Genomic DNA, 24,582 nt, shown 5'->3' on the forward strand with positions numbered 1-24,582 from the left:
CAGAGGATAAATACTCAGCCTTCTGGCACATTCAGGGTAGGGTGGTCCTGGAGATACAAGCTCCACTGCTGTGTTTTTATGCTCTGGAAAGCTGAACTTTTGCTGTCTGTTCCTGAGCAGGCGGATCCCCGCAGCAACATAGACTGTGCCATACGTTATGTTTTGGTTTTCTCGTTAGGACAGAAACGTCGTCTTTGTTTTGCTAACACTGCACTGGTTTATGCAGTATCTTTAATAAACCAGTGGAAGATTTAAAGAGACAGCGTTCCTGTGTCTACCTCTATGTGCAGCAAAGTGAGCTGATGTACCACAATATATAGAGTATATATATAATGCCAGGCACATATTGTATAATTCTATGCAGTGGAACTATAACACCTGGCACATGTAGTATAAAGGGTGGATCTATTATGCCAGGCACATAAATCACTATACAGTGGATTTATATATTAAATTATGCCCAATATAATGCTGCACAAAGGCTAATACTGGCCCCATAAGATGCTCCATATTAACATTTGCCCCATACAATGCTGCATAAAGGTTGACTATGGCCCCATAAGATGCTCCATATAAACATTTGCCCCATATAATGCGTTATAAAGGTTGATTATGGCCCCATAAGATGCTCCATTGAAACACGTGCCCCATATAATGCAGCATAAAGGTTGATTTTGGCTCCATAAGATGCTCCATAGAACCACGTGTCCCATATAATGCGGCATGAAGGTTGATTATGGCCCCATAAGATGCTCTATAGAGTAATATACCCCATATGCTGTTGCTGTCGCTCAGGCCCCCGACACTTGCGATATTCACCTGTCACCGATCCACCGCCGGGTGCTGTTCTATCTTCCGGCTCTCTGCAGTGACTGTTCAGGCAGAGGATGGCGCGCACACTAAATACGTCATCGCGCCCTCTGACCTTAACGTCACAGTAAAAGGATGCGGAAAACGGAGCGGCACCCGGCTGTGGAAAGTGGACAGGTGAATATCGCAATGCTCACCCTCCCCTGTTATACTAGCCTACTTTCGGCCCGGTCCCTGCTTCTCAATAACAGATGGTCTTGGCGCCGGCAGCTTGTTCCGGTGTTCAGCGGTCACTGGTACCTATCATTAAAGTAAAGAATATGTTCTCCACCCTTATGGGAGTGGAGTCACGTCCATATTCATTACTTTAATGAGCGGTACCATGTGACCGCTAAACACAGGAAGAGCTGCCTGAGCCTGGCGACCACCGGAGATGCAGGGACCGCGCCAGGAGCAGGTGAGTATGATGTGACAGCTGCCGCTCCCCCTCCCACCCTCTGGGACAATGATTCAAGTATAAGCCAAGAGGGGCACTTTCAGCCTAAAGAAATGGGCTGAAAATATTGGCTTATACTCGAGTATATACGGTATATACTTCCCAAGGGAGAACAGAGAGGACGTAAGACACATCACTCATGTAAATACATGGATTTAAAGGGAATTTGTCACCAGTCTTATCCCCACTCATCAATTTGCTGATATAATCCTGTATCTCTAAATGTGCTGCCCAGTGTCAGACAGCTTGGTCTCAGTCGCAGGTCATGGGTCTTGCAACAGGATAATGACCCAAAACACACAGCTAAAAACATCCAAGAATGGCTAAGAGGAAAACATTGAATTTGAGCATCTTTGGAAAGAGCTGAAACATGCCGTCTGGAAAAGGCACCCTTCAACACAAGACAACTGGAGCAGTTTGCTCTTCAGGAGGGGGTCAAAATACCTGTCGAGAGTTCTAGGAATCGTGTGATTGCAGTGATTAACTCAAAAGGTTGTGCAACAAAATATTAAGTGAAGGGTACCATCATTTCTGTCCAGGCCTATTTCATGATTTTTATTTATTTTTTTTTAATTCTGTGGAAGCATGGTTGAAAAGCAATGCCTGACTTTCATTTGTTCATTGTCATAGTTTTTTTTTACTTTTGTCAGATTCAAGTTATTTCTGTGACTGTTGTGGGTTTTTCTGTCACTAAATGAGGGGTACCAACAATTTTGACCACGTGTGTATGTCTCAGGGGAGTACAGAGAGGACGGTGGCTCCATGGTAGAACTGACAGAAGATATTATATCTACAGCCGGGTACATGTGCCACCATACTTTATATCCTCTCTGTAATGTATCATCGATAGTGTCTGTGTATAATCATCTCATTATATCTCTCCACTTACACACTCATATCGTCAGTGTCTGGTGGGTTGTCCTCCTGATCTTCCTCCTCTGTGTCCTCCTGTTCTTCCTCCTCTCTGTCCTCCTCTTCTTCCTCCTCACTATTAAAGATATAAAGATATATCACATACAGAAATCCAGAGATATTTCTCGTGGCGATAGATTCATCCACAGACAGATGATTATTGTGGTCACTAGTGGGGATTTTTGATGTGACATAATATATTGCGTAGCTCATTCTATACACTTACATTATAGTGAACAGTCTAGGTGGTGAAGATACTTTCGGATACTTTCCCTTGTTATGAAATCTCCAGTAAGGGTCATATTTCCTATGTGGATCCTGGGGTGGTGCGGGGCGAGGCCTCGTCGTTTACCACAAGTATACACAGCACTTGTACGGTCAGTACGACGGGACACGTGTATAAGACACGACTATGTATCATCTACTATTTCTGCAGAAGGCGGGAAGAGGTTGTCTTGTTGTCTTTAGCATTTTTCAGGCAAACTAAAAACTTCTTTTTACAATACCAGCAAAATCTGTGCTGTATTAGATTCTATGCGGGCTGTGCTGTATTACATTCTATGGGGGCTGGCTACATAACATTCTATAGGGGCTGTGCTGTATTACATTGTATGGGGGCTGGCTACATTACATTCTATGGGGGCTGTGCTGTATTACATTCCATGGGGGCTGTGCTGTATTACATTCCATGGGGGCTGTGCTGCATTACATTCTATGGGGGCTGTGCTGCATTACATTCTATGGGGGCTGGCTGCATTACAATCTATGGGGGCTGGCTGCATTTCATTCTATTGGGCTGGCTGCATTACATTCTATTGGGCTGGCTGCATTACATTCTCTGGGGGATGGCTGCATTACATTCTATGGGGAAGGGCTGTATTACATTCTATGGGGGCTGTGCTATGTTATATTCTATGGGGGGCTGTGCTGTATTATATTCAATGGGAGCTGTGCTGTCTTACATTCTATGGGGAGTTTTCTTACATTCTATGGGGAGTTTTCTTACATTCTATGGGGTGTGTCTTACATTCTATGGGGGGGCTGTATTACATTCTATGGGGAGGGCTGTATTACATTCTCTGGGGTTTACATTATATTCTATGGGTGGCTGTATTATATTCTATGGGGAGGTGGGCTGTATTATATTATATGGGGGTTGTATTACATTCTATTGGGTGCTGAATTCTATGGGGGCTGTATTACAATCTCTGGGGGCTACATTATATTCTATGGGGGGCTGTATTATATTCTATGAGGGGTGATTGCATCATACTCTATGAGGAGGCTACATTATATTCTATGGGGAGCTGCATTATACTATATGAGGAGGGCTGCATTGTATTCTATGGAGAGGTTACATTATATTGTATGGCGGGGCTGCATTATGCTCTGAGGGGGCTACCATATATTATATATGCAGGGGCTGCATTATACTATATGATGGGGCTGCATTATATTTTCTGGGGGGTTCCATTATACTCAGGGGGCTACAATATATTCTGTGGGGTGGCTGCATTATACTCTTGGGTGGCATCATTATACTATATGTTGGCTGCATTATACTGTATCGAGGACTATGGGGAATACATTATACTATATGAAGAACTGTGGGCTGCATTATACTATGGGAAGTGACTTGTCCTACATGGATGACAATGGAGGGGCATTATACTATATGGAGCACTATGAGGAATGTATTATACTATTTGGAGGACTGAGGAGTGTATTATACTATATGGAGGACTGTGGCAGTACATTATACTATATTGAGGACTGAGGAGTGTATTATACTATATGGAGGAATTGCAGTGTATTTTAATATATGGAGGACTATGAGGAGTGTATTATACTATATGAAGGACTGAGGAGTGTATTAAACTATATGGAGGACTGAGCAGTGTATTTTAATATATGGAGGACTGAGGAGTGTATTTTACTATATGGAGGACTGAGGAGTGTATTCTACTATTTGGAGGACTGAGGAGTATATTCTACTATATGGAGGACTGAGGAATGTATTATACCATATGGAGGACTGAGGACTGTATTATACTATATGGAGAACTGAGGTGCACATTATAATATATGGAGGACTATTGGGTGCATTATACTAAACAAGCAAAATGCTGCCTATTCATCAAGTGATTGGATTGTTTATGTGGGAACTGAAATCCTTGTTCTCAGCAGCACATCGCTGGTGTAAACTGTAGTTGTGCTGCTGATAACATGATACTGTATGGGGACAGATTGATCTAATTGTGATTGTTCTGTTCCCTTCATTCTTTCTCAGTTGGTGTAAAGAGGCCGGGAACCAAGCGAACGACTTCAGTATTGTCGATCACACTGGTTTAGTGGCCTGAGATCAGCGCATATAAATACAGCAGAAATGCTGTATCACAGGGAGATGAGGCAAGGATGATGACAGTTGTAGTTAGCACCCGGCGCCTGGGAATAGCGCTAACTCTACTGCTTTTCCCAGCCGCCAAAGCATTTAATTCTGGTATGTGTAATGATTTTTAGACTTGATGTCAGCTGCGTAATGTCAGCTGCCATCAATCCCTGATGTAAGTAATGGAGAGGTGTCTATCAGCCCCCCACTACTAGGCCAGACCTGGCGAGACCCAGCGACTATGAAGAGCGGTGACGGTAGTAACAGTACCGCTCTTCACAGTCACCGAGCTCAGCGCAAGACCCGGAATATCTGAAGAGCGATGACGTTACTGATGTCACCGCTCTTCAGAGTCACCGGGTCTCGTGCTGCGCAGCGGAACCAAAAGTGGCTGTAGGTAAAGTTTATGGAGCATCAGAATGAGGTTCCATAGCCTTTGGTCGTCTCAATCCCTTCATTATCTACGAGATCCAGTTATGTAGGTAAAGTAGCGGCTTTTCTTGGTAATTCAACTAAAAGCAATAAATGGGACTGAGCTGTAATGCTGGATACAGCTGTGATTATATGTTATATAGTCGTGTTACACTCCCCTCACTTCTGGTAACCTACAAGTGTATAAAGGTATTATACAGTCACCATGTGACAAGTGGGCCTGTGTGACTTCAAATGCCAGGGCTGAATTTTAGTCCCAGTCCGGCCCTGGAAAGAATACTAATGTTTTAACTTGGGAAGAGTTCAGGAATCAATATTTTGTGGAATAACCATGATTTTTAATCACAGCTTACATGCGTCTTGGCATGCTTTCCACCAGTCTTTCACACTGCTTCTGGCACAAAAATTTAAGAAGTTCTTTTTTGTTTGGTGGCTTGTGACTATCCATCATCCACTTTTTAATTTTTTACACTTACATTATGGTGTCCAGATCTGGCAGCTTGGAGACCCAGGTTGGAAATCTGTCTTGTCTATAAAATAAAGCTCCAGTTACAATGATTGATTCACAAATTTCTGTAATTGAGTTTGTGATAAAAGTTTTGAGACTGACACAAATTTTGGTTCTCACAAAGTTTTCTTCTTCGGTGTTTTTAAATATTTTAGTCAGAAGACTCAGTATTTATAGTGTTGACCCTTATTTTTCAAGACTGCCCTTAACCCTTGCAGCTGGATATCAGTTTCTGGGCCAAATGCTGTGGAATGACGACCTTTTTTTGACTAAAAAACTTGATGTATTTGTTAATAAAAGTTTAAAAACGTGTGAAATGCTGATAATTGTACTTCAGTAATGATAGAAACATCCGACTAAAAGATCTTAAACTCTGAAGCACCAAACTGTGTGAAACCAAAATTTGTGTCGGTCTCAAAAATTTTGGCGACATCTTTATATCATCTATAAGAAGTATCACCAGGATTGTTCCTGCTGCTCTTTATATACAAGACTCATATAGTAAGAACAGAGGAATATGGGAGATTCTAGATAAATACCTGAATGCTGGGACGGCGTTCATGACATTACGCCTGAATCTGTTGAAGAAACAGAGGAGACATTTATGTGACATTATATTATTTATACTACTAATATAATATTAATAAGCGATATAATATTATATAGTTTTCTTGTCTGTCTTATACACATATAGAAATCTATACACGATATATTAATCTAATATATAAAGCTGAATGTGTGTATGTGTGTATGTATGTATGTATGTATGTGTGTGTGTATGTCCGGGATTGGCATCTGAACCGTCGCAGCTACAGCCACAAAATTTTGCACAGTCACACGTCTGGACCCCGAGAGCGTCATAGGCTATGTTGTGAGGCGACATTTTAACCCCGCGCGTTCCAATTCACCAAACAATTTTGCCCCTATCTACATAATGGGGAAAAAATGAAAGGAAAAGTGTTGGAGGCAAATTAACAGCTGCCAGATGTGAACAAGGGGGACTTAAAGAATGAGAGCGATGGCGCCAAAGAGTATATACTGTACAGTTGCTAAGGTGGGGCCCCGACATGGGATATTCACCACACCACCACGGGGATATGAACACACACACAAAATGCGCCACACACTACCACGTGCTCGAACACATATATCACCCTCAGCACACATTTCACCACACATACACCAACCTCGCCACATAAAAGTCGAAACACAAAAGTCGCCGTTCAAAACTCGCCACGCGCAAAACTCTCCACATGCAAAACTCGCCACACGTGCAAAACTCACCTCATGGAAAACTCGCCACACGCAAAACTTGCACACGCAGAAAAATTGCCACATGCACAAAAGTTGCAACACATGCAAAAGTTGCCTCACACAAAACTTGCACATACTCAAAAGGCACCACACATAAAACTCGCCACGCGCAAAACTCGCCATGCGCAAAACTTGCTGCACACAACTTGCTACACTAACCTGTCACATGCAACTCGACACACAAAAAGTTGCTACACGCATGTCGCCACACAAAACTCATCTCACAAAAGTCGCTACATGCATGTCGCTACACGCAACTCAACACACACAACTTGACACACGAAACTCGCCCTAAAACACACACAAGTCTGGTATTATCCTTCAAAAATAAAAATCTGATTAATAAGCAGACAAACTACAAGAGCAACAAATGTACCATATAGGAATCCGGCAGCTGTCAGTCACATGACCAGTCTATTATGTGTATGTGTGAGCTAATATATACTGCCAGGGGGTGGGCTTACTGTTGGCTGGGGATTTATCAGGCTGCCAATTTAGCTTACAAATACTGTGGTAAAAATACTGACCAAATAACGTGTGAACGAGGGCTAATACAGGAGGAGATGACATACAGATATATACTATATACAGGAGGAGATGACACACAGGTATATACTATTTACAGGGGAGATGACACACAGGTATATACTATATACAGGAGGAGATGACACACAGATATATACTATATACAGGAGAGATGACACACAGGTATATACTATATAGAGGAGGAGATGACATACAGGTACATACTACATACAGGAGGAGATGACATACAGGTATATACTATATACAGGAGGAGGTGACACACAGGTATATACTATATACAGGAGCAGATTACCTACAGGTATATAGTATATACAGGAGGAGATGACATACAGGTATATGCTATGTATAGGAGGAGATGACATACAGGTATATACTATATACAGGAGGAGATGACACACAGATATATACTATATATAGGTGAGATGACACACAGGTATATACTATATACAGGAGATTACATACAGGTATATCTAATATATAAAGCTGAATGTGTGTATGTATGTATGTGTGTATGTTCGGGATTGGCATCTGCACCGTCGCAGCTACAGCGACAAAATTTTGCACAGTCACACGTCTGGACCCCGAGAGCGTCATAGGCTATGTTGTGAGGTGAAATTTTAACCCCGCGCATTCCAATTCACCAAACAATTTTGCCCCTATCTACATAATGGGGAAAAAGTGAAGGGAAAAGTGTTGGAGGAAAATTGACAGCTGCCAGATGTAAACAAGGGGGACTTAAAGAGTGAGAGCGATGGCGCCAAAGAGTATATACCGTACAGTTGCTAAGGTGGGGCCCCGACATGGGATACTCACCACACACGGGGATATGAACACAAACACAAAATGTGCCACACACTACCACATGCTTGAACACATATACGACCCTCAGCACACATTTCACCACACACACACCAACCTCGCCACATAAAAGTTGAAACACAAAAGTCACCACTCAAAACTCGCCACGCGCAAAACTCGCCATATGCAAAACTAGGCTCACGCAAAACTCGCCACACGTGCAAAACTCACCTCATGGAAAACTCACCTCATGCAAAACTTGCACACACAGAAAAATTGCCACATGTACAAAAGTTGCAACACATGCTAAAGTTGCCTCACACAAAACTTGCACATACTCAAAACGCACCACACATAAAACTCGCCACGCGCAAAACTCGCCATGCACAAATCTTGCTGCACACAACTTGCTACACTAACCTGTCACATGCAACTCGACACACAAAATGTTGCTACACGCATGTCACCACACAAAACTCATCTCACAAAAGTCGCTACATGCATGTCGCCACACGCAACTCAACACACACAACTTGACACATGAAACTCGCCCTAAAACACACAGAAGTCTGGTATTGTCCTTCAAAAATAAAAATCTGATTTAATAAGCTGACAAACTACAAGAGCAACAAATGTACCATATAGGAAATACGGCAGCTGTCAGTCACATGACCTGTCTATTATGTGTATGTGTGAGCTAATATATACTGCCAGGGGGTGGGCTTCCTGTTGGCTGGGGATTTATCAGGCTGCCAATAGCAACCAATCACAGCTCAGCTTCTATTTTGCTACAGTTAATTAATCTGAGCTCTGATTGGTTAATATAGGCAACAAAGACATTCTCCGTATAACAAAGCTAATATATGTTGTGAAATGCTTCTATTAGCTTAGTTTTTGCCTTTTAATAATTACATTTCTATCTATTTGTTTTGTGGTTTTTGCGTGCAGAATAAATTTTTGTTAACACATTCTATTTTGCTAACAGCAGTCATTAACCCGGGCGAAGCCGGGTAGTACAGCTAGTTATATATAATATTATAAAGTGGAACTATAATGCCGGGCACATGTAATATATAGAGTGGATCTATAATGCCAGGCACATGTAATATATAGAGTGGATCTATAATGCCGGGCACATGTAATATATAGAGTGGATCTATAATGCCGGGCACATGTAATATATAGAGTGGATCTATAATGTCAGGCACATGTAATATATAGAGTGGATCTATAATGCCAGGCACATGTAATATATAGAGTGGATCTATAATGCCAGGCACATGTAATATATAGAGTGAATCTATAATGTCAGGCACATGTAATATATAGAGTGGATTATAATACCAGACACATATAATACTCTCTATATATTTTGACAAAGTCACTGGCAAAGTACTGAAGGGGAGATATGTATCATTGCGGTTATTAACTTCAGTGATACGAACCTAGGAAAACGCTCCAGCACACTAAGTGCTGAGAGGGGTTAATTGGCCATGTTTAGAGCTAGGTTGAGTGAATATCTGTAGAGTGGGTGGGGTTCAGAGGATAAATACTCAGCCTTCTGGCACATTCAGGGTTGGGTGGTCCTGGAGATGCAAGCTCCACTGCTGTGTTTTCATGCTCTGGAAAGTTGACCTTTTGCTGTCTGTTCCTGAGCAGGCGGATCCCCGCAGCAACATGGACTGTGCCATACGTTATGTTTTGGTTTTCTTGTTAGGACAGAAACGTTGTCTTTGCTTTGCTAACACTGCACTGGTTTATGCAGTATCTTTAATAAACCAGTGGAAGATTTAAAGAGACAGCGTTCCTGTGTCTACCTCTATGTGCAGCAAAGTGAGCTGATGTACCACAATATACAGAGTATGTATATCATGCCAGGCACACACTGTATAATTCTATGCAGTGGAACTATAACACCTGGCATATGTAGTATAAAGGGTGGATCTATTATGCCAGGCACATAAAATACTATACAGTGGATTTATATATTAAATTATGCCCAATATAATGCTGCACAAAGGTTAATACTGGCCCCAAAAGATGCTCAATAGAAACATTTGCCCCATACAATGCTGCATAAAGGTTGATTATGGCACCATAAGATGCTCCATATAAACACATGCCCCATATAATGCGGCACGAAGGTTGATTATAGCCCCATAAGATGCTCCATAGAGTAATATGCCCCATATGCTGTTGCTGTCGCTCAGGCCCCCTGCACTTGCGATATTCACCTGTCACCGATCCACCGTCGGGTGCTGCTCCGTCTTCCAGCTCTCTGCAGTGACGGTTCAGACAGAGGATGGCGCGCACACTAAATACGTCATTGCGCCCTCTGACCTGAACGTCACAGTCAGAGGATGCGGAAAACGGGGCGGCACTCGGCGGTGGAACGGGGACAGGTGAATATCACAATGCTCACCCTCCCCTGTTATACTAGCCTGCTCACGGCCCGCTCCCTGCTTCTCACTAACAGATGGTCTTGGCGCCGGCAGCTTGTTCCGGTGGTCAGCGGTCACTTGTGCCGCTCATTAAAGTAAAGAATATGCGCTCCACCCCCATGGGAGTGGAATCACGTCCATATTCATTACTTTAATGAGCGGTACCATGTGACCGCTGAACACAGGAAGAGCTGCCGGTCCCCGGAGATCATCGGAGATGCAGGGACCGCGCCAAGAGCAGGTGAGTATGATGTGACAGCCGCCGCTTCCCCTCCCACCCTCTGGGACAATGACTCGAGCATAAGCCGAGAGGGGCACTTTCAGCCTAAAGAAATGGGCTGAAAATATCAGCTAATACTCGAGTATATACGGTATATACTTCCCAAGGGAGAACAGAGAGGACGTAAGACACATCACTCATGTAAATACATGGATTTAAAGGGAATTGTCACCAGTCTTATCCCCACTCATCAATTTGCTGATATAATCCTGTATCTCTAAATGTGCTGCCCAGTGTCAGATAGTTAGGTCTCAGTCGCAGGTCATGGGTCTTGCAACAGGATAATGACCCAAGACACACAGCTAAAAACATCCAAGAATGGCTAAGAGGAAAACATTGAATTTGAGCATCTTTGGAAAGAGCTGAAACATGCCGTCTGGAAAAGGCACCCTTCAACACAAGACAACTGAAGCAGTTTGCTCTTCAGGAGGGGGTCAAAATACCTGTCGAGAGGCGCAGAAGTCTCATTGACAGTTCCAGGAATCGTGTGATTGCAGTGATTGCCTCAAAAGGTTGTGTAACTAAATATTAAGTTAAGGGTACCATCATTTCTGTCCAGGCCTATTTCATGATTTTTATTTATTTTTTAATTCTGTGGAAGCATGGTTGAAAAGCAATGTCTGACTTTCATTTGTTCATTGTCATAGATTTTTTATTTTTATTACTTTTGTCAGATTCAAGTTATTTCTGTGACTATTGTGGGTTTTTCTGTCACTAAACGAGGGGTACCATCAATTTTGACCACGTGTGTATGTCTCAGGGGAGTACAGAGAGGACGGTGGCTCCATGGTAGAACTGGCGGAAGATATTATATCTACAGCCGGGGACATGTGCCGCCATACTTTATATCCTCTTTATAATGTATCATCGATAGTGTCTGTGTATAATCATCTCATTATAATTCTCCACTTACACACTCATGTCATCAGTGTCTGGTGGGTTGTCCTCCTGCTCTTCCTCCTCTGTGTCCTCCTGATCTTCCTCCTCTGTGTCCTCCTGTTCTTCCTCCTCTCTGTCCTCCTTTTCTTCCTCCTCTTTGTCCTCCTCTTCTTCCTCCTCACTATTAAAGATATAAAGATATATCACATACAGAAATCCAGAGATATTTCTCGTGGCGATGGATTCATCCACAGACAGATGATTATTGTGGTCACTAGTGGGGATTTTTGATGTGACATAATATATTGCGTTCCTCATTCTATACACTTACATTATAGTGAACAGTCTAGGTAGTAAAGATACTTTCGGATACTTTCCCTTGTTATGAAATCTCCAGTAAGGGTCATATTTCCTATGTGGATCCTGGGGTGGTGCGGGGCGAGGCCTCGTCATTTACCACAAGTATACACAGCACTTGTATGGTCAGTACGATGGGACACGTGTATAAGACACGACTATGTATCATCTACTGTTTCTCCAGAAGGCGGGAAGAGGTTGTCTTCTTGTCTTTAGCATGATTCAGGCAAACTAAAAACTCCTTTTTACAATAACAGCAAAATCTCTGAGACTTCAGAATACTTGTGCATGATGAGGGGAAAGGGGAAATTTTTGCTCCCACAGACTTTGGTGCCCAGAACAACTGCACCTGGGCTCCTCTCATGCTACACCACTGATATGTGTCATGACTTGTACCACCAAAACCTACTATTTCTGCAGCCGGGTATAAGTGAGGCCGTGGTATATACGGTAAGTATCCATACTCTGTGAACTTTTCCACATTTTTTTACGTTACACCCTCAAACCTAAATATATTTTATTGGGATTTTATGTGAACACAAAGTAGCAAGGTGCTGTATATATCACTCCCTCCATAATTACATTTCTATAACGTGTAATATAGAATGTCCATACAATTATCTCTTTAAATCTCTCTACATACATGACCTCTGCAGCATCCTCATCTGGTTCTTCTTCCTCACTGTACGATGTAACATGGCATATGTAGATTTATACAAATATTTCTCCTGACATTGAGGTTTTCCATGATGAGAAGTTTATTGTGATCACTAATGGCCTGGGATGTCTGATGTAAAACTGTCATTAACCCGATAAATCAGACCTGAAAAAGCCGGAATGACCAGCCATCTTTTTTTCTTTTTTCATTTACGTGGCTGTACAAACCTTTGTTTCATGTCGGACAAATTATATATTTTTTTACTGCTATTGTAGGGTACATAGAAACTGCTAGATAATTTAGCTAATTTTCCAAGTAAACTGTCCTCTATCCTGGCACCTTCCTGTAATAATGTCCTTCATCTTGGGCCCGATCCAGGTATAATGCCCTCCATCCTGGGCCTTTTCCTGGCATAATGTTCCCTATCCTGGCCCCTTTAAAGTAATAATGTTTGCCCTCCTGGTATATTGTCTCGATCCTGGGTCCCTTCCTTGTATAACGTTTCCCTTTTCGGGTATAATGTTCCCTATTTTTGGCCACACCTGGTATATCATCCTCCATCCTGGACCCTCTCCAGTTTTATATGTCCCTCTTCCTGCTATTACACCCCTTATCCTGGACCCTCTCCAGTAATATACGCCCCCATTCTGGTATAATACCCCCTATCCTGGACTCCTTCCAGTTTTATATCACCCATCCTGGTATAATATCCTCATCTAGTAATATACAGCTCTGGCAAAATTTAAGAGACCACTGCAAAATGTTCATTTTGTATGATTTTTCTCTTTATAGGTATATTTTTGAGTAAAATGTAAATTGTGCATTTATTCTATAAACTTGTGACAATATGTCTCTGAATTTCCAAGCAATAAATTTTGTATTTTTTTTTTCTGAAAAAGAAAAAGTCAAAATTAAAATCCCCCAGTGCTTTCAGACCTTAAATAATGCAAAGAAAACAAGTTCATAATTATTTAGAAACAACAATACTAATGTTTTAACTCAGGAAGAGTTCAGAAATCAATATTTTGTGGAATAGCCATGATTTCTAATCACAGCTTACATGCGTCTTGGCATGCTTTCCACCAGTCTTTCAGACTGCTTCTGACACAAAAATTTAAGAAGTTCTTCTTTTTTTGATGGCTTGTGACTATCCATCATCCTCTTGATTACATTCCAGAGGTTTCCAATGGGGTTCAGGTCTGGAGATTGGGCGCCCATGACAGGATTTTGATGTGGTGGTCTCTTAATTTTTGCCAGAGCTGTATGTGACCCATCCTGGGCCCCTTTAGTACTATATGTTACCCATCCTGATATAATATTTCCCTTTTCAGGTATAATGTTCTTCAACCTGTACTCCTGTCTGGTATAACATCACCTATCCTGGGACCCTTCAAGTAATATATGTACCAATCCTGGTAAAATGTCAACCATCCTTGGCCCCTTCTAGTAATATGTGTCCCCCATCCTGCTATAAAGCCGTCCATCCTGGCACTCTTCCAGTAATATATGTATCTCATCCTGGTATAATGTCCCCCATCCTGGGACCCTTCCAGTAATATATGTCACCTATCCTGGTGTAATATTTACCATCCCTGGCCCCTTCCAGTAATATGTGTCCCCATCTTGGTATAATGCCGTCCATCATGGCACTCTTCCAGTAATATATGTATCTCATCCTAGTATAATGACCACCATCCTTGGCCCCTTCCAGTAATATGTGTCCCCCATCCTGGTATAATGTCCCCCATCCTGGGACCCTTCCAGTAATATATGTCACCTATCCTGGTGTAATATCCACCATCCTTGGCCCCTTCCAGTAATGTGTCCCCATATTGGTATAATGCCGTCCATCCTTGCACTCTTCCAGTAATATGTGTCCCCCATCCTGGTATAATGTCCCCCATCATGGCACTCTTCCAGTAATATATGTATCTCATCCTAGTATAATGACCACTATCCTTGGCCCCTTCCACTAATATGTGTCCCCCATCCTGGTATAATGTCCTGGGACCCTTCCAGTAGTAATGTTCACCATCCTGGTATAATCCACCATTCCTGTCCCCTTCCAGTAATATGTGATCCCCAGCACGGTATAGTGTTCTCTTCTACAACAAATATAAAAACAAATAAACGCTTCTACTCACCTTTTCCAGCTCCCACCTTGTGTGGCATCTTTTTCTATAGCCGGCTCCTGACTTCGGTGTGTGGGCGACAGCCAGCGTCGCAAGTGACTTTCATGCCACCCCTGATTGGCCAGCAGTGTGTATTGCAGTGCAAGGACATGGCGGCCCTCTGCGCCTTAATACATTTCAGCTGAATGTGTCTTCAGGTGCTCCATCCAGCTGAAATAGATGCTGGTGTTGGTGGCCCCTCGTATTTATATCCACAGAACACCTGTGTTCCTCTCAGGACTGGTTTACCATTAGGCTCAGTCTGTTCTTATAGGCCGTGTGGTAGAAGATGTTGCTGTCCCTCTACAGGATGTATATTATATATAACCAGGGGTGTACATAGAATAGAAATCACTCCACACTGTATAATTTCCCCCACTAGCCCTCCAAACAGTATAATGGCAAACCCACACATCCCTCCAAATAATATAATGCCCCCCCACACAGACCTCCAAACTATATAATGGCCGCCACACAGCCCTATACACAGTATAACTGCCCCCCATACAGCACTACACACAATATAACTGCCCCCCACACAGTCCTGCAAATAATTAATGGACCCATGAAGTCCTCCAAGTAGCATGATGGCCCACCAAGTAGCCCTCTAATTATTATGATTGTTTCCTAAGTGGCCCTCCAAATAGTATGATGGCCCCCATAATGTACTCATTAATTAAAAAAAAAAGAAAAATACTCACCTCTTCTTGTTCCCCCACTGTTCAGGTCTCTGCAGCATGTGGTCTGATCTTTGGTGCTGGTCGGCACAACAGGTGCAACGTAGTGACTTCATCGCGCCCGCTGCGCTGAGACGTCAGACGCACAGGGATAATGATGGAGGAGGGAGTGTCAGCTAACGGCTCCTCTTCCATCATCGCTTTCAAATGTATCGGCATTGAGGAATGAGGGTGCGCAGTGGTGGCACTAGCACCAGGCCTGACAGCGGCTGCGTGGTCTGCTTCTATTACCGGTGCACCACTGAATATAACTTTATATTACATTCTTACTGGTTTGTAGTCATGTTTTCAGAAGGAAAAAGGAAGTAAATCCCCAGCATGAAACTTGGATAAAAGTTCAATTTATTTAGACAAATCCATTAAAATCCTTGTTTCATAGTGATACAGCAATTAGTGGAGTACATGATACGACCAACGCGTTTCGACCCGTTCAGGTTTTAATAATGGTATATGGTCAAAGCAACAAAACATATATAGAAAAAATTAAACACACAACAATGGCAACATTTAGAATCAGGAAAAAGAAAATAAAGGGGCAAAAAACGGGTGCACTAATTAAAAGTCCAACATTGGAACACATGCAATTGACATACAATGAGTCACAGGTTTTGTTCAGACTTTTGTTCCTGTGTAAGCTTGCACACAAGGACTTCTGCTTCACACTGGTGAGCTGAATATTTCCCCTTCCTTTTCCCTTGCTTATACATAGTCATGTTTTCAGGTTTGCCTGAGATGCTAAGAATTGTGTTAAGACCTAGAACTATCTATATTCCCCAATGTGGTATAACCAGAGAAATGTTCGGAATGTTCTGTGGAATGTTCTGTGGTTGTGGACGGTAGGACCTTTTAATTTTTTACACTTACATTATGGTGTCCAGATCTGGCAGCGAGGAGACCCAGGTTTGAAATCTGTCTTGTCTATAAAATAAAGCTCCAGTTACAAAGATTGATTCACAGATTTCTATAATTGAGTTTGTGATAAAAGTTTTGAGACTGACACAAATTTTGGTTCTCACAAAGTTTTCTTCTTCAGTGTTTTTACATCTTTTAAAAGAATTAAAAATTCACCGCACACGCTCTTAATGCGTTTCAGATAAAGTGTTCAATCTATTACAAAAACAAATACAACACAATAAAACTTTACAAGAAAATGATGCATGATATCCCTTTCAGAAAATTGTACAGAAAAGGGCACGTATATGAGTGTCCCTCAGGGCTTCCTATACTCGTGTATGTGCCCTTTCTATCTTCTACACTACAGATAAAGGTCATTTACTTTAACCTTCTTAACCCAAATTTCCTTGTCCACTTCCAAAGTACTATGACTTGATGACAATACTTAATGTTTTCCTGTTTTTTTGTGCTTTTAATTGATTTAAATTTTAGCATTTATATACTGGGTATCATGTGGCTATTGTTATTTCATAATTTTCTTAAAGGGATATCTTGTAGCATTTTCTTGTAAAGTTTTATTGTGTTGTATTGATATACCTTTTTTCTTGTTTTTACAGTGATATTATGATTAAGACCCTGGATGGGTCGAAACATCTTTATTTTTTTTATCACTTTTCCTATTTTTTGTGCCTTGTGCTCCCAATTTCTGTTTTTGTAATAAATTGAACACTCTATCTGAAATGCATTGAAAGAGTGTGCGGTGAATTTTGAATTCTTTTGATGACAGGGCCTATACGGTCCATTCCTCCAGCACCTCGTAACTAGGCAGAGTCCACACCAACCTTTCTCTTATGTTTAAATATTTTAGTCAGAAGACTTAATAGTTATAGTGTTGACCCTTATTTTTCAAGACTGCCATTAACCCTGGCAGCTGGATATCAGTTTCTGGGCCAAATGCTGTGGAATGACAACTATTTTTTAACTAATAAACTTGATGTATTTGTTAATAAAAGTTTAAAAACATGTGAAATGCTGATATCTGAACTTCAGTAATGATAGAAACATCCGACTAAAAGATCTTAAACTCTGAAGCACCAAACTGTGTGAAACCAAAATTTATGTCGGTCTCAAAACTTTTGGCCACGACTTTATATCATCTATAAGAAGTATCACCAGGATTATTCCTGCTGCTCTTTATATACAAGACTCATATTGTAAGAACAGAGGAATATGGGAGATTCTAGATAAATACCTGAATGCTGGGACGGCATTCATGACATTACGCCTGAATCTGTTGAAGAAACAGAGGAGACATTTATGTGACATTATATGATTTATATTACTGGTATAATATTAATAGTGATATAATATTACCGTATATACTCGAGTATAAGCCGAGAATTTCAGCCCATTTTTTTAGGCTGAAATTGCCCCTCTCGGCTTATACTCGAGTCATACCCAGGGGTCGGCAGGAGAGGTGGAGTGGCAGCTGTCTAAGCATACTCACCTGCTCCTGGCGCGGTCCCTGCTTTGCTTTCCCGGCGCCGGAAGCTTCTTCCTGTAGTGAGCGGTCACATGGTACAGCTCATTACAGTAATGAATATGGACTCCACTCCCATAGGGGTGGAGCCGCATATTCATTACTGTAATGAGCGGTACCATGTGACCGCTCACTACAGGAAGAAGCTGCCGGCCCCGGGAAAGCAAAGCAGGAACCGCACCAGGAGCAGATGAGTATAAGCAGTGCTCGATATTCACCTGCTCCCCATTCCACCACCGCTGCGTCTTCTGCATCCTCTGCAGTGACGCTCAGGTCAGAGGGCGCGGTGACACGATTAGTGCGCGCTGCCCTCAGCCTGAACAGTCAGTGCAGTGGACGGGGAACGTAGCGGTGGCTGGCGGCGGTGGAACAGGGAGCAGGTGAATATAGCAAGTGCCAGGGGCCTGGGCGACGAGAGTTGAGTATGTGATTTATTTATTATTTTTTTTATTGCAACAGCAGTAAGGGGCAAATGTCTGTATGGAGCATCTTATGGGGCCATAATCAGCATTATATGGGGCATTACATGGGGCAAATGACTGTATGGGGCCATAATCAGCATTACATGGGGCAAATGACTGTATGGAGCATCTTATGGGGTCATAATCAGCATTACATGGAGCATCTTATGGGGCCATAATCAGCATTTGTACAGCATTGTATAGGGTGTATTTTGTATGGAGCATCTTATGGGGTCATCATGAACTGTATGGAGCATTATATGGGGCTCCTGATTCAATATGGATATTCAAAAACACTTAACCTACTGATGTCTCAATTAATTTTACTTTTATTGGTATCTATTTTTATTTTTGACATTTACCGGTGGCTGCTGCATTTTCCACCCTAGGCTTATACTCGAGTCATTAAGTTTTCCCAGTTTTTTGTGGCAAAATTAGGGGGGTCGGCTTATACTCGAGTATATACGGTATATAGTTTTCTTTTCATTCTTATACAAATATAGAAATCTATACACGATGTATTAATTATATATAATATTAATAATCCTTATAATAATAATCTTTATTTTTATATAGCATCAACATATTCCACAGCGCTCTACATACATTATCATCGCTGTCCCCATTGGGGTTCACAATCTAAATTCCCTATCAGTATGTCTTTGGAGTATGGGAGGAAACTGGAGAACCCGGAGTAAACCCACACAAACACGGGGAGAACATACAAACTCCATGCAGATGTTGTCCTTGATGGGATTTGAACCCAGGACTCCAGCGCTGCAAGGCTGTAGTGCTAACCACTGAGCCACCATGCTGCCCATTATTATATTATAAAGTGGAACGATAATGCCGGCCACATGTAATATATAGAGTGGATCAAAAATGCCAGATTTGTCTCTTGGGTCACGCACTTCTTCCCCTACATGAGGTTGACCAATCATAAGTAGGCAGGGTCATGCAGAGAAGAGAAGAACACATCCTCCTCTTCACTGATCCTTGCAGCCTCTGTGAAGAGATACAGCAGGGCTGACTTATGTATCATTACAAACACTTCCAGATCTCATCTCATGACACTAAGTTCGGGTGAAGAGTGAGAGTTGATAGAACTATGAGATGATATCTGGAAGTTAGTTAGTACATAGAAGCAAGGGTGTAACAATCGTGGTCGTAGAGGCTGGCAGTTGATGTCAGAGTGCCAATCACAAGCAGAGCATGGTAGTATCGTCATGCACAGCCTGTGCCAGCACACTGAAGTCAGCTACAGAAGAGGAAGCCACATGTCATGGGAGGAAGACAAGAAGATTTTTTTTTTTTTTAATGTATTGGAAAAGAGTGGCAGAACATGATATCAGGAAGGGACCCAGGATGGGGAACATTCTACAAGCAAGGGGCCCAGGATGGGGACCATTGAACAAGCAAGGGGCCCAGGATGGGGAGCATTGTACAAACAAGGGATCCAGGATGGGGAACATTGTACAAGCAAGGAGCCCAGGATGGGGAGCATTGTACAAACAAGGACCCAGGATGGGGAACATTGTACAAGCAAGGGACCCAGGATGGGGAACATTGTGCAAGCAAGGGGCCCAGGATGGGGAACATTGTACAAGCAAGGGGCCCAGGATGGGGAACATTGTACAAGCAAGGGGCCCAGGATGGGGAATATTGTACAAGCAAGGGTCCCAGGATGGGGAGCATTGTACAAACAAGGGGCCCAGGATGGGGAACATTGTACAAAGTGTCCAGAATGGGGAACATTGTACAAACAAGGACCCAGGATGGGGAACATTGTATAAGAAAGGGGCCCAGCATGGGTAGAATTATGCAAGAAAGGGGTCCAGGATAGGGGACATTATACTAGGAAGGAGTTCAGAATGCATAGAATTATGCAAGGAAGGGGCCCAGGATGAGTAGCATTATACAAGGAAGGGGCCCAGGATGGGGGAGGTTATACCAGAATGGAGGGCATTATACCAGGAATTGAACATCAGAAAGGGGCCTAGGATGGGGGTCATACCAGAATGTGGCCCATGATGGGGGACAGTAAACCAAGGTGGGGGACAATTTTAAAGTATAGGGGCCATTATACCAGGAAGGGGACCATGATGGGGGATATAATACCAGGAAGGGAGTCAGGATGGATGACATTAATAACAGGAAGAGGCCCAGAAAGGAGATATTATAACAGAAGGGTCATAGGAGGGGGGACAATTTTGAAAAGTTGTCATATGCCAGCATATGTCTGTATACAGCTGAGTATATACGTCTCAGGGGAGTACAGAGAGGAAGTAAGACAAGTCACTCATGTAAATACATGGATATAAAGGGAATTTGTCACCAGTCTTGTCCCCACTCATCAATCTGCTGATATAATCCTGTATCTCTAACTGTAACATTAATGGAAATTATGATTTTCCCTGAATGCTGAGAACTACGATAATATTATCTTTATATATCTGTTATAAGAATAAAGAAAGACAATGATAGTTATCAAGTGTCACATCCACACAATTCCAGAAAAAGTTTCTATTGTCCCTGGTTATAAAATCTCCAGTAAGGGTCATATTTCCTATGTGGATCCTGGGGTGGTGCGGGGCGAGACCTCGTCATATACCACAAGTATACACAGCACTTGTATGGTCAGTACGATGAGTGTATCAGGCATGACTATGTTTCATCCACTATTTCTCCAGGAGATGAGATGAAGAGGTTGTCTTTGACTATGTGCACACATAGTGTTTTTGCAGTATTTTTTATGCAATAGACACAGCCCTCCGCACAATATCATGGCCCCGACACAGCCCTCTACACAAAATGATGGCTTTTCAGACAGTATAATGGCCCTCAATACAGTATAATGGCCCTACAATCAGTATAATGGTACCAACATAGCTCACAGCACTGTGTCATAGGCCCTCACACTGTATAATGGCCCCTTCATTAAATAATGACTCCCCCCCACACTGTATAAATTGGCCCTATGTAGCTCTCCACACAGCATAATGGCCCTCACACAGCCCTCCAAATAGTATACTGTCCCCCATTGTACTAGAAACGGTATAATAGCCTTTACATAGCCCTCCAAACAGTATAATGGCCCACAGATATACTTGAAAATAGTAAAATGCTCACCATATAGCCCTCCAAAAAGTATAATGGTCCTCACATAGTCCTGCAAACAATATAAAAGTCCCCACGTAGCCCTATCAAATAGTCTAGAGGCAACTAAATTGCCTTCCAAACAGAATAAAAGCTCTCACGTATCCCAACAAACAGTATAATGGCCCCAAGTAACCCTTCAAACAGTATAACGGCCCCCACACAGTATGATCATCCCCATGAGTTCAATATATTCACCGATTTAAGAAATAGAAAAAAAAGACTCACCTCTCCTCATTCCCCCAATGCTCAGGTCTCTGAAGTGTGTATTCTAAAGCACTGCACAGCGAGTGCGAGTTAGTGATGTCATCGCGCCTGCTGCGCTAAGACTTCAGGGAGAAAGGAATTGTTCCAACTTTGCTCTCAACTACAGTGGGTATGGAAAGTATTCAGACCCCTTTATATTTTTCACTCTTCATTTAGTAAATTCAAAAATGTTAATTTTTTTCTCATTAATGCACACTCTGCTCCCCATCTTGACTGAAAAAAGCAAATGTAGAAATTTTTGAAAATTTATTTGAAAAGAAAAACTGAAATATCACATGGTCATAAGTATTCAGACTCTTTGCTCAGTATTGAGTAGAAGCACCCTTTTGAGATAGTACAGCCATGAGTCTTCTTGGGAATGATGCAACAAGTTTTTCACACCTGGATTTGGGAATCCTCTGCCATTCTTCCTTGCAGATCCTCTACAGTTCCGTCAGGTTGGATGGTGAGCATTGGTGGACAGCTATTTTCAGGTCTCTCCAGAGATGCTCAATTGGGTATAGGTCAGGGCTCTGGCTGGGCCAGTCAAGAATGGTCACAGAGTTATTCTGAAGCCACTCCTTTGTTATTTTAGCTGTGTGCTTAGGGTTATTGTCTTGTTGGAAGGTGAACCTTCGGCCAAGTCTGAAGTCCAGAGGACTCTGGAAGAGGTTTTCATTCAGGATATCTCTGTACTTGGCCGCATTCATGTTTCCTTCAATGACAACCAGTAGTCCTGTCCCTGCAGCTGAAAAACACCCCCATAGCATGATGCTGCCACCACCATGTTTCACAGTTGGGATTGTATTGCGCAGGTGATGAGCAGTGTCTGGTTTACTCCACACATGCCGCTTAGAATTATCACCAGAAAAGTCTGCCTTTGTCTCATCATACCATAGAATCTTATTTCTCATAACCTGGGAGTCCTTCATGTATTTTTTTTAGCAAACTCTATGTGGGCTTGTCTTGCACTGAGGAGAGGCTTCCGTCAGGCCCCTCTGCCATAATGGCCCAACTGGTGGAGGGCTGCAGTGATAGTTGACTTTGTGGAACTTTCTCCCATCTCCCTACTGCATCTCTGGAGCTCAGCCACAGTGATCTTGGGGTTCTTCTTTACCTCTCTCACCAAGGCTCTGCTCCCACGATTGCTCAGTTTGGCTGAATGGCCAGGTCCAAGAAAACTTTTGGTGGTCCCAAACTTCCTCCATTTAAGGATAATGGAGGCCACTGTGCTCTTTGGAACCTTGAGTACTGCAGATATTCTGTTGTAACCTTGGCCAGATATGTGCCTTGCCACAATTCTGTCTCTGAGCTCCTTAGCCAGTTACTTTGACCACATGATTCTCATTTCATCTGACATGCACTGTGAGCTATGAGGTCTTATATAGATAGGTGTCTGCCATTCCAAATCAAGTCCTATCAGTTTAATTAAACAGAGCTGGACTCCAATGAAGGAGTAGATCCATCTCAGGCCGGTTTCACATGTCAGTGGCTGTGGTACGTGTAGTGACAGTTTTCTCACGCACCGGAGACACTGACACACGTAGACCCATTCAAATGAATGGGTCTATGCACATGCCTGCGTGTTTTCATGGACTGTGTGTCCGTGTGCAAAACACAGAGACATGTCCGCTTTTCTCCGGCAGCACGGTCCGCAAAGCATCCCGCACACGGGCACACGGAGAACAGTGTGCACTCTCCTCCGTGTGCACGTCCCGCCGCAGGAGAAACAGCTCTACAGTTAAGTGCTGTCCTCTGCATGTGGTGCTGAAGCCGGCATTCATCCCTTCTGTCCTGCTCAGCTGAAAGCAGCGCACGGGCGGCACACTGATGTGCCACGTGAGCACACGGACACGGATAACTCCGGTACCGTTTTCTCCGGTACCATAATTATCTGGACGTGTGACACTGGCCTCAAGGAGGATCACAAGGAAATGGACAGCCTGGGACTTAACTATGAGTGTCTGAGCAAAGGGTCTGAATACTTATGACCATGTGATATTTCAGTTTTTCTTTTTTAATAAATTTGCAAAAATGTCAATATTTCTGTGTTTTTTTCAGTCAAGATGGGGTGCAGAGTGCACATTAATTTAAAAAATGAACTTTTTTGAATTTACCAAATGGCTGCAATGAACAAGGAGTGAAAAATGTAAAGGGGTGTGAATACTTTCCGTACCCACTGTATATGTGGTACTGGGAGGGTGCAAATGTAGGGGACAGGGACCTGGTGAGCTGTGCAGACGGGTGGAACCATGGTTGCCGGGAGTCGGGGTTCCGGGGGACGGATTTGAGGGGCGCATGGGAAGCCAGGCTCATGTGACAGGAGGCAGAGTGACGCAGGGAGAGGAGAGGATAAAAAGCAAAACGCGCGAAAGCAGAGACAGAGAAGCGCGGGAAATCTCTGAGGAGAGGAAACTGCAGCGCAGTTGTTGTGTGTGTGCAGGCCGCAGTGAGACTTGCTGGAAGCAGGGGGAGAACGTGCAACAGACACTGCGGGCAATTACCAGAGCCCCCAAAAAGAGGCGCACTCGTCGTCAGCGACCCCCCAGGCAGAGGG

The 24,582-nt window shown here is 42.8% G+C and overlaps 1 protein-coding gene across 5 annotated transcripts in view; it reads right to left on the reverse strand.

Moving 5' to 3' along the window:
• LOC143810079 (uncharacterized) overlaps positions 1-24,582 on the reverse strand; it is a 61,833-nt gene that overhangs the window by 29,823 nt on the left and 7,428 nt on the right. For 3 of the 5 annotated variants that reach the window (XM_077292968.1, XM_077292967.1, XM_077292969.1), the window contains exons 3-8: positions 17,875-17,913; positions 16,593-16,646; positions 11,840-11,986; positions 6,087-6,125; positions 5,516-5,569; positions 2,196-2,294 (exon numbers count right to left, since the gene is read on the reverse strand). In XM_077292968.1, coding sequence (XP_077149083.1) covers positions 2,196-2,294; positions 5,516-5,569; positions 6,087-6,125; positions 11,840-11,986; positions 16,593-16,646; positions 17,875-17,913 — 432 coding nt within the window. The remainder of the gene's footprint in view (positions 1-2,195; positions 2,295-5,515; positions 5,570-6,086; positions 6,126-11,839; positions 11,987-16,592; positions 16,647-17,874; positions 17,914-24,582) is intronic. The other 2 variants (XM_077292971.1, XM_077292970.1) reach the window with 2 other exon arrangements.

Source organism: Ranitomeya variabilis, chromosome 2 (assembly GCF_051348905.1).
Source record: "Ranitomeya variabilis isolate aRanVar5 chromosome 2, aRanVar5.hap1, whole genome shotgun sequence".
Lineage (NCBI taxonomy): Eukaryota > Metazoa > Chordata > Amphibia > Anura > Dendrobatidae > Ranitomeya > Ranitomeya variabilis.